This window comes from Hypanus sabinus, chromosome 1 (assembly GCF_030144855.1).
Source record: "Hypanus sabinus isolate sHypSab1 chromosome 1, sHypSab1.hap1, whole genome shotgun sequence".
Classification (NCBI taxonomy): domain Eukaryota; kingdom Metazoa; phylum Chordata; class Chondrichthyes; order Myliobatiformes; family Dasyatidae; genus Hypanus; species Hypanus sabinus.
The window spans coordinates 213,518,983-213,531,465 of record NC_082706.1 but is presented as its reverse complement, the minus strand read 5'-3'; the positions used below and the strand labels follow the sequence as shown (position 1 = coordinate 213,531,465).

The following is a 12,483-nucleotide window of genomic DNA, read 5'->3' as shown; positions in this document are numbered from 1 at the left end:
ATACTTGCAGTTCTTGCATGACCTTTATCCTCCTCCACTTCACTATCTGCTCTAACACTCTGGTTCCCCTCCCCCCTGCAAATCTAGTTTAAATCCTCCGGAGCAGCACTAGTAAACCTTCCCGCAAGGATATTAGATCCCCCCCCCAGTTCAGGTGCAACCCGTCCCACTGGAACAGCTCCCACCTTCCCTGGAAAAGACCTAATTGTCTATAAATATGAAGCCCTCCCTCCTGCACCAACTTCTTAGCCACGTATTTAGCTGCATTATCTTCTTATTTCTAGCCTCCCTAGCGTGTGGCACAGGTAGTAATCCTGAGATTGCGACCCTGGAGGCCCTGTCCTTCAACTTTGCACCTAACTCCCTAAATTCTCTTTGCAGGACCTCCTCCTTCTTCCTATCCACATCATTGGTCCCTACACGGACACGACATCTGGCTGCTCACCCTCCCTCTTGAGAATACCGAGAGCTTGATCCAATATATCGTGGACCCTGGCACCAGGGAGGCAACAGACCATCCGGGATTCTCGATCTCTTCCACAGAACCTCTTATCTGTCCCTCTAACTATCAAATCCCCTATCACTACTGCTCTCCTCTTTTCCCTCCTTCCCTTCTGAGCTGAGGGTCCAGTCTCGGTGCCAGAGATGCAACTACTGCAACTTGTCCCTGGTAGGTCCTCTCCACCAACAGTATCCAAAACAGTGTACTTATTATTGATGGGAAAGTCCGCAGGGGTTCTCTACTCATTCTGTCTATTCCCCTTTCCTCTCCTGACAGTGAACCAGCTATCTCCTCCTGACTTTTAAGGGAGAGTGTCTTCCTGTAACTCCTGTTTATTTCTGCCTCTGCCTCATGAATGTCCAAAATTCATTCAAAGTTCATCACACCAACCATGGTGTGCAAAGGCTGTTGTAAATCTAGTCAAGAAGAAAAGAAGAGCTTCAAAAAGCTAGGAAATGATAGAGAGCTTGAATATTATAAGGCTAGCAGGAAGGAGCTCAAGAAAGAAATTAGGAGAGCCAGAAGGGACCATGAGAAGGTCTTGGCAGACAGGATAAAAGAAAACAATAGACAATAGACAATAGGTGCAGAAGTAGACCATTCGGCCCCTCGAGTCTGCACCGCCATTCTGAGATCATGGCTGATCATTCACTATCAATACCCAGTCCCTGCCTTGTCCCCATATCCCTTGATTCCCCTATCCATCAGATATCTATCCAGCACCTTCTTGAAAGCATCCAGAGAATTGGCCTCCACCGTCTTCCGAGGCAGTGCATTCCACACCTCCACAACTCTCTGGGAGAAGAAGCTCTTCCTCAACTCTGTTTTAAATAACTGACCTCTTATTCTCAATCCATGCCCTCTGGTACTGGACTCTCCCAACATCTGGAACAAATTTCCTGCCTCAATCCTATCAAATCCTTTAATTATCTTAAACGTTTCAATCAGATCCCCTCTCAATCTCCTCAATTCCAGCGTGTACAAGTCCAATCTCTCCAATCTCTCTGCGTAAGACAGCCCTGCCATCCCAGGAATCAACCTAGTGAATCTACGCTGCACTTCCTCAATTGCCAGAATGTCCTTCCTTAAACCTGGAGACCAAAACTGTACACAATATTCCAGGTGTGGTCTCACCAGGGCCCTGTACAAATGCAAAAGAACATCCTTGCTCTTGTATTCAATTCCCCTTGTAACAAAGGCCAACATTCCATTTGCCCTCTTCACTGCCTGTTGCACTTGCTCATTCACCTTCATTGACTGGTGAACTAGGACTCCTAGGTCTCTTTGCATTTCTCCCTTACCTAACTCGACACCGTTCAGACAATACTCTGCCCTCTTGTTCCAGCTTCCAAAGTGGATAACTTCACATTTATTCACATTGAATGACATCTGCCAAGTATCTGCCCACTCACTCAGCCTATCCAAGTCTCCCTGTATTCTCCTAACGTCCTCTTCGCATGTTACACTGCCACCCAGTTTAGTATCGTCAGCAAACTTGCTGATATAGTTTTCAATGCCCTCATCTAAATCATTGACATAAATCGTAAAGAGCTGTGGTCCCAATACAGAGCCCTTTGGTACCCCACTAGTCACCTCCAGCCAGTCTGAGAAACACCCATTCACTGCTACCCTTTGCTTTCTATCTGCCAACCAGTTTTCTATCCATGTTGAAACCCTGCCCCCAATGCCATGAGCTCTGATTTTACTCACCAATCTCCTATGTGGCACCTTATCGAATGCCTTCTGAAAATCTAGATACACAACATCTACTGGCTTACCCTCATCTAACATCCTTGTTACACCCTCAAAAAACTCCAACAGATTAGTCAAGCATGATTTGCCCTTGGTAAATCCATGCTGGCTCAGCCTAATCCTATTTCTGCCATCTAGATGTGCCACTATTTCGTCCTTAATAATGGACTCAAGCATCTTCCCTACGACTGACGTTAGGCTAACAGGGCGATAGTTCTCCGTTTTCTCCTTCCCTCCCTTCTTGAAAAGTGGGATAACATTAGCCACTCTCCAATCTTCAGGAACTGATCCTGAATCTAAGGAACATTGGAAAATGATTACCAATCCATCCGCAATTTCCTGAGCCACCTCTTTTAGAACCCTCGGATGCAGACCATCTGGACCCGGGGATTTATTAGCCTTCAGTCCTACCAGTCTACTCATCACAGTTTCTTTCCTAATGTCAATCTGTCTCAGTTCCTCTGATATCTTATGACCCTGGCCCATCCATACATCTGGGAGATTGCTTGTGTCCTCCCTGGTGAAGACAGATCTAAAGTATGCATTAAATTCTGTTGCCATTTCCCTGTTTCCCATAACAATTTCTCCCAATTCATTCTTCAAGGGGCCAACATTGTTCTTAACTATCTTCTTTCTCTTCACATAGCTAAAAAAGCTTTTGCTATCCCCTTTTATATCCCCTAAACCCCAAGACATTCTACAAGTATGTTAAGAGTAAGAGGATAAGACATGAGAGAGTAGGACCGAACAATCGTGACAGTGGAAAAGTGTGTGTGGCACCGGAGGAGGTAGCAGAGGTACTTAATGAGTACTTTGCCTCAGTATTCACCATGGAAAAGGATATTGGTGATCGTAGGGATGACTTACAGTGGACTGAAAAGATATTAAGAAAGAGGATGTGCATAAATGGAAAGCATAAGTTGGATAAACAACTGGGTCCAGACGAGCTGTACCCCAGGCTACTCTGGGAGGTGAGGCAGAAGATTACTGAGCCTCTGGCGATGATCTTTGCATTGTTAATGGGGATGCGAGAGGCTCCAGAGGATTGGAAGGTTGCAGATCTAGTTCCATTATTCAAGAAAGGGAGCAGAGATAGCCCAAGAAATTATAGACCAGTGAGTCTTAGTTCAGTGGTTGGTAAGTTGATGGAAAAGATACTGAAAGTCAGGATTTATGAACATTTGGAGAGGCATAATATGATAAGGAATAGTCAGCATGGCTTTGTCAATGGCAGGTTGTGCCTTATGAGCCTGATTGAATTCTTTGAGGATGTGTCTAAACATATTGGTGAAGGTAGAGCAGTAGATGTAGTGTAAATTGATTTCAGCAATGCATTTGATAAGGTACCCCATGCAAGACTTATTGAGAAAGTAAGAAGGCATGGGATCCAAGGGGACTTTGCTTTGTGGATTCAGAATTGGCTTGCCCACAGAAGGCAAAGAGTGGTTGTGAATGGGTCATATTCTGCATGGTCAGTGACCAGTGGTGTACCTCAGGGTCTGTTCTGGGACCCCTTCTCTTCGTGATTTTTATAATTGACCTGAATGAGGAAGTGGAGGGATGGGTTAGTAAATTTGCAGATGACACAAAGGTTGGATAGTGTGAAGGGTTGTCAGAGGTTACAGTGGGATATTGATAGGATGCAAAACTGGGCTGAGAAGTGGCAGATGGAGTTAAACCCAGATAAGTATGAGGTGGTTCATTTTGGTAGGTCAAATATGATGGAAGAATATAGTATTAATGGTAAGACTCTTGGCAGTGTGGAGGATCAGATGGATCTTGGGGTCCATGTACATAGGACACTCAAAGTTGCTATGCAGGTTGACACTGTGGTTAAGAAGGCAAACGGTGCATTGGCCTTCATCAACTGAGGGATTGAGTTTAGGAGCCGAGAGGTAATGTTACAGCTATATAGGACCCTAGTCAGACCCCCTTGGAATACTGTGCTCAGTTCTGGTCACCTCACTGTAGGAAGGATGTGGAAACCACAGAAAGGGTGCAGAGGAGATTTACCAGATGTTGTCTGGATTGTGGAGCATGCCTTATGAGAAGTGAACTTGGCCTTTTCTTCTTGGAGCGATGGAGGATGAGAGGTGATTAAGATGATGACAGACATTGATTGTGTGAATAGTGAAAGACTTTTTCTCAGGGCTGAATTGGCTAACATAAGAGGGCACAGTTTTAAGGTGCTTGGAAGTATGTACAGAGGAGATGCCAGGAGTAAGTTTTTTACATAGAGAGTGATGAGTACATGGAATGGGCTGCGGGCAATGGTGGTGGAGGCAGATACAATAGGGTCTTTTAAGAGACTCTTGGATAGGTACATGGAGCTTAGAAAAATAGAGGGCTATGGGTAACCCTTGGTAATTTCTAATGTAAGGACACGCTTGGCACAGCATTGTGAGCTGAAGGGCCTGTATTGTGCTGTAGGGTTTCTATGTTTCTCTTGTATCCATGGACATTAAGCTCCCAGCTGTAATCTTTCAACCATGATGGTGTCAGATGTGAGATTTCCAGGTGACTGCCAACATCCCCAATGGCCACATCTGCACCAGGTGCAGCTCCTTAGAAACCGTGTTAAAGAACAGGAGTTGCAGCTCGAAAACACTTGGCTTGTTAGGGAAAGTGAAGAGGTTATGGACAGGAGCTACAGAGAGGCTACCAGACACAGACAAGTGGACAAAAGAGGTTGTCAGATGGTGAAGTGTCCCACTGTGGCTGACCTCCTCAACAATAATACTCCATTTTGAGTACTGCTGGGGGGACAACGACCTTCCTGGGGGACGCAACAGCAGCTGTGGTTCTGTGGCTCAGAAGGGTAGGAAACTAAGAGGATGGCAGCTGTAATAGGGGACTCTGTCATTAGGGGGACAGACAGGTGATTATGTGGATGTGAAAAAGAAACAGGGATGGTAGTTTGCCTCCCAAGTGCCAGTGTTGGTGATGTTTCTGAACATGTCCACAATATCCTGAAAAGGGAGTTTGGGCAGCTGAAATTCATGATACATATTGGTACCAATGACATAAGTAGAAAAAGGAAGGAGGTCCTAAAGACAGAATACAGGAAGCTGAGAAGTAGGACTCATGGGTAGTAATCTCGGGATTTCTATCTGTGCCATGTGACAGTGAGGATAGCAATAGAATGAGGTGGCAGATAAAAGCGTGGCTGAAGGATTAGAACAGGGGGCAGGGATTCAGATTTCTGGATAATTGAGACCTCTTCTGGGGCAAGTGGGACCTGTTCAGAATGAATGAATTGCACTTGAATCCAAGAGGGACCACTATTCTTGCCAGCAGGTTTACTAGATCTGTTGGGAGTGATTTAAACTAATGAACTAATAAAGTCAGCATTGTATCTGCAAAGGGAAATCTTGCCCGACAAACCTGTCAGAGTTCTTTGAGGATGTAATGAGCAGGGTAGATTAAGGAGAGGTAATGGGCACCATTTATTTGGATTTTCAGTAAGCATTTGATAATATGCCACCTATGAAGCTGCTTTTTCATATCCATCTTTTTATTGATTTAAAAAAGATCATATATACAAGCAAGAGTGAGAATTATCTCAAACATATATATCAATAACAATACATACCGAAGGTGAAATAAACATGATCAAAATCATGTATAGTATTAATCTGATATAGAATGTATAATAAAGAAAAAGATAATTAATTCTCCTCTTATCAATTCATAAAAAGAAAAAAAGACTTTTTGAATTTTTTGTATGAAAACTGCCCCACTATTCTCTACAAACAAAAAACAAAAAGGGAAAAAAAAGGACTGGGCAGTCCATCCTGAGAGTAAAACCAAGAAAAGAAAGACTTTTTGATCAAATCCAAAACTTCGAAAAGATAACTGGAAGAGAGTCAGTACAAAAATCAATAAATCAAATCAGATGAAAATATTGAATAAAAGAACACCAGATTTCTTCAAATTTAAAGGATGTATTAAATGTCCGACTTCTTATTTTCTCTAAACTTAAACAGGACATGATGGAGGTAAGCCAATAAAAAACAGTAGGTGGATTAGGACAACAACACACACAAAATGCTGGTGGAACACATCAGGCCAGGCAGCAGCTATAGGAGAAGCACCGTCGACGTTTCGGGCCGAGACCCTTCGTCAAGTGGATTAGGATCCTTACATTTAAGTAAAATAGCTCTCCTAGCCAATAAAGTTGAAAAGGCTATCATCTGCTGAGCGGAAACAGGAATATATCCTGCCTCCGATGGAATAATCCTAAAAATTGCTGTAAGTAAATTTGGGTGTAGGTCCAGATCAAAGACTTTTGATAAAGTTTTAAAGACATCTCTCCAAAAAGAGGCTGCTTAACAAGATAAAATCCTATGGCATTACAGGAAAGATACTGGCATGGATAGAGGAATGGCTGACAGGCAGGAAGCAGTGAATGGGTATAAAAGGGGCCTAGTGGTGTTCCTCAGAGGTTCGTATTGGGACAGCTGCTTTGCATATTGTTTGTCAATGATTTATATAATGGAATTGATGGCTTTGTTTGCGGATGATATGAATATAGGTGGAGGGGTAGGTAGTGCTGAGGAAGAAATGTAATTGCAGCAGGACTTAGACAAATAGGAAGAATGGGCAAAAAAGTGGCAGATGGAATACAGTGTTGGGAAATGTATGATAATGGATTTTGGTAAAAGGAACAAAAGTACAGATTATAATCAGAATGGGGAGAAGGTTCAAACATCAGTGTTTCAGAGACACTTAGGAGTCCTTGTGCAAGACTCTAAGAAGGTTAATTTACAGGTTGAGTCTGTGGTTAAGAAAGCAGATTAAATGTAGGCATTTATTTCAAGGGGAACAGAATATACAAGCAAGGAGATAATGCTGAGGCTTTATAAGACTCTAGTCAGGCTGCACTTGAAGTGTTGTCAACAGTTTTGAACCCCTTGTCTCAGACAGGATGTGTTTTCATTTGGAGAGAGTCCAGAGATGGTTCACAAGGATGATTCCGGGAATGAAGGAATTAAGATATAAGGAGCATTTGGCAGCTATGGGCCAGTACTTACTGGAATGTAGAGGAATGCGTGGGGATCTTATTGAAAGCTACTGAATGTTGAAAGGACTAGATAAGGTGAATGTGGGGAGGATGTTTCCTATGGCGGGGGTATCCAGAACTAGAGGGCACAGCCTCAAGATTGGGTGGGGGGGTGACCTTTTAGAGCAGAGGCAAGGAGGAATTTTTTTAGCTAGAGAGTAGTGAATCTGTGGAATGCTCTGCTACCAACTGTGGTGGAGGTCAAGCCTGTGAGTATATATAAAGCAGAAGTTGATAGTTTCCTGATTGGTCAGGGCATCAAAGGATGTGGTGAGAAGGTAGGTGTATGGGTTTGAGTGGGATCCAGGATCAGCTATGATGGAAAGGCAGAGCAGACTTAATGAACAGAATGGCCTAATTCTGCTCCCATGTCTTATGGTCTTATGATTCCTTGATGCCTACATCATACTTGCTAGTCTGCAGCTGTGCTGCAGGTTCATCTGCTTTATTCAATATTCTGCACACATTCAGATACAACACTTTAGTCCTGTATTCAGCCTTTTTGATTTTGTCGCACTTAACCTTTTGATTCCTAACTTTGTCTGAGGTCTTGCCAACATCTGCCTCCACAACCAATCCACTAAACGTTCTGGCACTCTGGTTCCAATCCCGGCAACTCTAATTTTAACCGCACCGTGCATCATTAACAAAGCTTGGTTATTAGCCCCCTCCATTTCAGATGGAATCCACCCTTCTGTACAGGTCCCACCTTCCCTGGACGAGAGTTTAATGAACCAAAAACCATATGCCCTCTATCCTACACCGACTCCTCAGCCACATACTAAAGTGTATAATCTTACTTCAGTGGTTCAGTGGTTGGGAAGTTGATGGAGAAGATCCTGAGAGGCAGTATTTATGAACATTTGGAGAGGCATAATATGATTAGGAATAGTCAGCATGGCTTTCCCAAAGGCAGGTTGTGCCTTATGAGCCTGATTGAATTTTTTGAGGTTGTGACTAAACATGTTGATGAAGGTAGAGCAGTAGATGTAGTGCACATGGATTTCAGCAAGGCATTTGATAAGGTACCCCATGCAAGGCTTATTGAGAAAGTAAGGGGGCATGGGATCCAAGGGGACCTTGCTTTGTAGATCCAGAAATGGCTTGTCCACAGAAGGCAAAGAGCGGTTGTAGACGGGTCATATTCTGCGTGGAGGTTGGTGACCAGTGGTGTGCCTCAGGGACCCATTCTCTTTGTGATTTTTATAAATTACCTGGATGAAGAAGTGGAGGGGTGGATTATTAATTTGCTGATGACACAAAGGTTGGGGGTGTTGTGGATAATGTGGAGGGTTGTCAGAGGTTACAGCGGGACATCAATAGGATGCAAAACTGGGCTGAGAAGTGGCAGATGGAGTTCAACCCAGATAAGTGTGAGGCGGTTCATTTTGGTAGGTCAAATATGATGGCAGAATATAGCATTAATGGCAAGACTCTTGGTAGTGTGGAGGATCAGAGGGATCTTGGGGTCCAAGTCCATAGGAAACTCAAAGCTGCTATGTAGGTTGACTCTGTGGTTAAGAAGGCATATGGTGCATTGGCATTCATCAACCATGGGATTGAGTTTAAGAGCTGAGAGGTAATGTTACAGCTACATAGGACCCTGGTCAGACCCCACTTGGAGCACTGTGCTCAGTTCTGGTCACCTCACTACAGGAAGGATGTGGAAACTCTAGAAAGGGTGCAGAGGAGATTTACAAGAATGTTGCCTGGATTGGGGAGCATGCCATATGAGAATAAGTTGAGTGAACTCAGCCTTTTCTCCTTGGAATGAAGGAGGATGAGAGGTGACCTGATAGAGGTATACAAGATGATCAGAGGCAATTGATCATGTGGATAGTCAGAGGCTTTTTCTCAGGGCTGAAATGGTTGCCACAAGAGGACACAGGTTTAAGGTGCTGGGGAATAGGTACAGAGGAGATGTCGGGTAAGTGTTTTACGCAGAGAGTGGTGAATGTGTAAAATGGGCTGCTGGCAATGGTGGTGGAGGCAGATACAATAGGGTCTTTTAAGAGACTGTTGGATAAGTACATGGAGCTTAGTAAAATAGAGGGCTATGCGTAACCCTAGGTAATTTCTAAAGTAAGTATGTGATTGGCACAGCATTGTGGGACGAAGGGCTTGTATTGTGCTGTAGGTTTTCTGTTTCTCAATGTTTCTAATCTTCCTATTTCTGGCATCACTAGCACATGGCATGGGTAACAATCCTGAGATCACAGCCCTTGAGGTCCTGCCCTTTAATTTAGCACCTAGCTCCCTGAACTTCTTGTGAAGAACCTTGTCACTTGTCCTGCCTGTGACATTGGTACCTACATGGACCATGACCTCTGGCTGATCACCCTCCTATTTAAGAATGTTGAGGACTTGACCTGAGATATCCCAGCCCCTGGCATCCAGGATGCAACATTCCTTCTGGGAACATTGTTCTCATTTTCAGAACCTCCTGTCTATTCCCTAATTATCACCAGTGTGCTTCTTCCTCCCCTTCCTGTCTGAATCGCAGAGGCAGTCTCAGTGATAGTGACCCATCCACTGTTATTTTCCTCTGTTAGTTCATTCCCTTCCCGCAGCTGCATCAAAAAGTGAAATACCTGTTGTTGAGGGGAGTGGCCACTATCTGCACTGATTCCTTAACCCCTTTCCTCTTCTTGACTGTCGCTCAAGTTCCTTGTGTCCTGCAGCTTGAGTGTCACTATTTCTTTATATGTGTTATCTGTGATAGCCTGGATGGTGGGGTCAATGATGATGGATGCTACTTTCTTGTGGAAGCACTCTGTATAAATATATATGCTCAATGGTGGGGAGGATTTTTTTTGTTTAATACATATGTATATATACATGACTAAACAGTTATAATGCAGTATAACAAATTCAAAGTTTGTGAATCTTGAATCTTGTACCTATTGGTGTTCTGCTTATTTACTTTCCCAACTCATTTGTGCTTTCCTCTTTGTAGGATCAGACGTCACTCTGTCACCACCCACACCTGAGGATACTCCTTCTGCATTATTATCCCCAGAGAGCTCTTCGTTCCTCACCAGTTCTCAATCTCCACACAGCTTCACAGTTCAACAGATTCCCCACCGCAAGGATTTACTGAATATTTCTTCTGTCCCCAATGGCTTCATTTGGCCAACTGCAAGTGAACCTCATGCTCCCACCAGTTCAGTGCAGGTGAGATCTGTAGAAGTGCAACCTCACAGTGAAGATGTGGATTCTGGTGCTCAGACTGGAGAGGTGGACAGAAAGCAGGGATCAAATAACAAACCTTCTACATCAGAGTCACTGGGCAGTCTGGCACTACCAACAACTCCTCTGGCTGATGACTTAGTTCAAGAGCTTGTGGGCTGTCCAGGCTGCCAGAAACCTGAAGGAATATCAGAAGAGGAGCCATTCACCCAGGCAAGCTTGGAGCTAATAAAAGGGGCTGAGGGAAGTGGAGAGATTTCTAGCCCCATGCAAGGGAGCAGCACACTGAAAGAGAAACAGAATGCTAAGTTGTTTAGGCATGAAGAAGCCACTGACTTCCCACTCCACGGAATAGAAGGAAGCACTGACAATACAAGGGTGGACCAGAAGATGCAATTGTGGTCTGAACAGCATACCATCCCTGCCCAACATCCCTTGACAACTAATGAACCTTCTAAACTACCCACAAGATATATTCATGACCCAAACAATGATTCTTCTGAGAACTTTCCCAGTGTTGAATCTCCAGATGCTCCCATCACATCATCCAACTTAGACTCCATAAATGACTTCTTGCCTGATCTTCCTTCCTTGACTCCTCCACTGGATCGTCAAGATTCTGGTGTTGAAATGGCAACTTTATACTATTGGGATGAAATGGCTCCTGAATTGGAACTTGAGAATGAATTTCGACTGACCACCGTCTCTCCCAAGGTACAAACCATATTAGTGAAGGAAGAAGACATGGCCAAGCAAACTATCTCCAATCCAGATTTCATTTCAGAGTCATACCTAACTGTCTTCACTAATACCTCTGACTCAGACTCCGGCCAAGACATTAGTCTGTCACCCCTGGTACTTGGGGAAGGCAGAAAGGACTGCAAACTGGGATATCTGAAGCAGAACAAAACCTGCAAATCCATCTGTGACTTGGCCCCAAATTACTGTTACAATGGTGGACAATGCTTTGTCATGGAAGATATTGGAGCAATTTGCAGGTAGGTGGCAAATTGTTTCAGAGGTAGGTTTGGGTATGCAAGCACCACCCAAATGCAGGTTTTATGTGACTTCTATCAAACAGTTTGGGTCAAGAAAATCAGCTTTCCTTTTGGTTTTAAGTTCCAGCTATGACTGAATAGGAGAAGCTAAAGTCAGATATATCTGTAATATAGTGGGGTAAAGGGAATTACAGAGGCATGAGAGAAAAGTAGGCCAGCATTGATTGGAAAAGATCACTACAGGGATGATGGCAGAGCAGCAATGGCTGGAATTTCTCAAATCAATTCAGAAGGTGCGAGATCTATACATCCCAAAGAGGAAGAAGTATTCTAAAGGTAAGGTGACATGACCATGACTAACAAGAGAAGTCAAAGCCAACATAAAAGCCAAAGAGAGGGCATATAATAGAGCAAAAATTAGTGGAAAATTGGAGGATTGGAAAACCTACGGAAGGAAACTAAAAAAAGCCATTAAGAAGGTAAAGATAGAATACAAAAGTAAGCTAGCCAATAATATTAAAGAAGATACAAGTTTCTCTAAATAAATAGTGCAAAAAAGGGGAGAGAGTGGATATCAGATCATTGAAAAATGATACTGTAGAGGTAGTAATGGGGGACAACAAAATGGCGGATGAACTGAATATATATTTTGCATCAGACTTCACTGTGGAAGACATAAGCAGTATGGTGGAAGATCCAGTTGCCAGGGGTCATGAAGAGTGTGAAGTTACCATTACTAGAGAGAAGGTTCTTGGAAAACTGAAAGGTCTGAAGGTAGACAAATCACCTGGACCTGATGATGTACACCCCAGAGTTCTAAAAGAGGAGGCAAAAGAGATCGTGGAGGCATTAGTAGAAACATAGAAACATAGAAAACCTACAGCACAATTCAGGTTCTTCAGCCTAGAATGCTGTGCCAAACATGTACTTAAATTGTCTAAGGTTACCCATAGCCCTCTATTTTTCAACTAATGATCTTT

General features: G+C 43.5%; 1 protein-coding gene across 1 annotated transcript in view; it reads left to right on the top strand.

Moving 5' to 3' along the window:
- Positions 1-11,162: 11,162 nt before the first annotated feature.
- LOC132407579 (chondroitin sulfate proteoglycan 5-like) overlaps positions 11,163-12,483 on the top strand; it is a 148,394-nt gene continuing 147,073 nt past the window's right edge. Inside the window, exon 1 of the mRNA XM_059994348.1 lies at positions 11,163-11,503. Coding sequence (XP_059850331.1) covers positions 11,163-11,503 — 341 coding nt within the window. The remainder of the gene's footprint in view (positions 11,504-12,483) is intronic.